At 68.9% G+C, this 286-nt stretch overlaps 1 protein-coding gene across 1 annotated transcript in view; it reads left to right on the forward strand.

Moving 5' to 3' along the window:
- The window catches only part of GGT7 (gamma-glutamyltransferase 7), a 22472-nt gene continuing 22186 nt past the window's right edge, over positions 1 to 286 (forward strand). Inside the window, exon 1 of the mRNA XM_009637778.2 lies at positions 1 to 55. Coding sequence (XP_009636073.1) covers positions 1 to 55 — 55 coding nt within the window. The remainder of the gene's footprint in view (positions 56 to 286) is intronic.

Genomic DNA, 286 nt, shown 5'->3' on the forward strand with positions numbered 1-286 from the left:
ATGGCGTCTCTTGCTGGCCGTGTCCCACCGGGTGCTGGGCCCCCTTGCCGCCGCGGTAAGGGGTGAAACAGCGTTGCGTGAGCCTCCCTGCTAGAGGTTGGCTTGAATAAGCCGTGACACAAAGCACCTGCTCGTCCCTTGGGAAGCTCTTCCAGCCTTCGGAGACCGCATGGGGAAACCCCCGACCCGGCCGCCCTGGAGGCTTGGCCCGGAACCCCGCCGATCCCCCCCGTCCCCTCCACCGGCTCCGACCCCGCGTGTGGAGCAGGGCCGGGGCAGAGGCTCA

The sequence above is a fragment of the Egretta garzetta genome, unplaced genomic scaffold (genome assembly GCF_000687185.1).
Source record: "Egretta garzetta isolate BGI_Z169 unplaced genomic scaffold, ASM68718v1 scaffold440, whole genome shotgun sequence".
Classification (NCBI taxonomy): Eukaryota; Metazoa; Chordata; class Aves; order Pelecaniformes; family Ardeidae; genus Egretta; species Egretta garzetta.